Here is a 2,500-nt window from a genome sequence, read left to right on the forward strand (position 1 = left end):
GAATCTTCAGCTCATGTCTGGTATGCAAATATGTTTTAAAATCTTGCTGACACGTGTGTTTCTGATGATAATGGATACTTCTCTTGTACTGTGTTGTTAATTCTTTTCCATACCTTTGTTAAAGTTGACTATATTCAGACATCATTGTCAGTATTTCAGTAACAAATGGACATTACAAAAGAATAAATTAAATGCCAGTTCAATTTTGAGCATAAGACAGCAAAATGCTGAAATGAGATGATTGATAATATCATAAGGGCTTCCTAATTATACCTCGCTTATAAGGACATTCATCCTCAAAGATCTGCCAAGAAGGCAAGTAGTCAGATCCCTGAGACTGCTAATATGTTTTTAGTTTCTAAGCATAAGTCAAGTTCTTTTTCTTTTTTAATTCTCTTGAAGATATTGACACATTGTGCTGGGAGATTGTGGGGTGTTCTTTTGTCTATAGTTATTTTTCTCACTCACGAATCCTTTGCTGATCACACTCATGGATCAAGAACCAGTGCTACAACCAATGCCATGACAATGACAGTAGATAATATAACCACTTGGCATAAAGCGAGATGCACAAAGCAACCTATGTGTGCAATAATGTAATTAAGTGCATTTTAGTAGAGGGGTCTTACTGAGTTGTGTATGATATTGGTAATTCAAGATAGCTAAACAAGTCATAGTAGAGGGTTGGTTGTGTATACACATATATATATATATACACCTAACCCTGTGCTATCATGCTTAATTGATTGTGTACCTGCACACTGTGATGGAAACTTGCAATGGCAGAACTTGAGAAATAGAGGAAATATTTTAAATTAGTTCTAGATGATCTACTCACATATTTATGTGAAAAACACCCTATTTCTGTGTGGTAGCTATAACAGAGATTGGCCATTGCCAGGGACCAATGCATTAGGGATGTGCAACAAACAAACCAATCAGAGCATAAATTGAGAACACGTGTCTCATATATGAGATAGCCGACTACTGTCCATGTTCTGGCCATCTTACCGGTGAAATGTGTGCCATTTGTGGGTTATAGTGTGAAAATTACTAACTTCACCATACAAAAGGTATATCTAATGTGTTTCATTTATATTGTCATCAGACATATTGCATCAGCAAGATTATGAAACAAAATTGTATATCAGACACGAGTTGATGATTTGCCTGACATCTTTGATCTGTTGTTACCCATTCTCAAAAGCAAGCTTTGACCCTAGACCTAAATTCTTCATACTACTTGTAGTGTAACATGTTTTGTCACCATTGTAACCCAGCAAAAGGTAGTTAATTTGGTGCAAGATAGGAAGTCACTGCTAATAACCTTGACAGGAGTGCATACTAAATGCACAGCAGTAGGTATGATAAATCTGCTTAAAGAACATCAAGGTGAGGTCTGTCACCAGAGAACTTCCAAAGCCAGTTTCATGCATGTACATGAATCAGGACATCTACCAGACAAGGAGGCAGCAAAAGTGATCCCTAAAGTTGTGACAAATAAAAAATAATAGATGCTGGTTGCATTGCAATGAACGGGAATATGAACACTGACTAGAGCAGCTTCAGATTATCCAGAGTCACAGTAGCAACTATTGTAAAATTAAGATCTTGCTGATGTATTTCTGACATCAATGTAATCATAATGCATCAAATACATCTCTTTCACTATATATACATACTATTTTTACAGTTGTCACAATAAACTTGGTTCAGACATCCTTAGCAATATTACAATAACAAATGGAGAAAGTAAAGCAACAATATGGTTAATGATTAATTCATAAGGTAAAAGTAACAAGCCACTGCTGATTTTATTGAGAACATAAAATCACAGCTATTTTAGGCTGATTGAAGGCATGGGCCCCAAAGGGCTCGCCTGCAAGAAATTCCATCCTCACAATCAGCTAAGAAAGTAGGCCATCAGGTGCTAGTTTCAAGCAGACGTCTGGTTCTTTTTCTTTTTGAACTCCCTTGAACTCTTCTAGGCCTGGAATGGGTGACACAGTATGACTACGTAGCTGTATTGGGGCAGCACAAAATTTATCCCGATGATGTGCAGACGTACACAAGAGAGGCCCTATTTGCAGCTGTTAAGGACATGTTTGGTGTGGATCCTTCCATTGACTGCATCTACAATAAAGTAAGTTTGTGTGGCAGGGTCATCATCTTTGTTTTCATCTTTCTCTTCTTCTTTTTCCCTTCTCAGTTGCTGACTTTTTTATCTTTTTTATCCCCCAACTGAGCCACATTTTAACAAAATCTTTTTCTTTTCTTTTTGCACTGTCTCACTTTCCTCTACCTTTTCCTCTTCATATTTGTCCTTCTTTTTACTCATCCTCCCAGTGTTCATCGTGTTCCTCCTCCTTCCCTTCTTCATCTACTTCCTTCTCAATATGTAATTCTTCATAATTTTCTTCCTTCTCCTCCATATCTGCATCTTCTTCCTCCTCCATATGTTATTCTTCATCATCTTCTTCTTCTGCAATGTTTTCTTTAT

The 2,500-nt window shown here is 36.9% G+C and overlaps 1 protein-coding gene across 4 annotated transcripts in view; it reads left to right on the forward strand.

Moving 5' to 3' along the window:
- Window positions 1-1,988: 1,988 nt before the first annotated feature.
- The window catches only part of LOC119596353 (ribonuclease Oy-like), a gene marked incomplete at its 5' end in the record, with an annotated part of 12,234 nt that continues 11,722 nt past the window's right edge, over window positions 1,989-2,500 (forward strand). For all 4 annotated transcript variants that reach the window (XR_005230751.1, XR_005230753.1, XR_005230752.1 and 1 more), the window contains 1 exon segment: window positions 1,989-2,143. Coding sequence is in view for 1 of the 4 variants with exons in the window: in XM_037945570.1 (XP_037801498.1) it covers window positions 1,989-2,143 (155 nt within the window).

The sequence above is a fragment of the Penaeus monodon genome, chromosome 37 (genome assembly GCF_015228065.2).
Source record: "Penaeus monodon isolate SGIC_2016 chromosome 37, NSTDA_Pmon_1, whole genome shotgun sequence".
NCBI lineage: Eukaryota > Metazoa > Arthropoda > Malacostraca > Decapoda > Penaeidae > Penaeus > Penaeus monodon.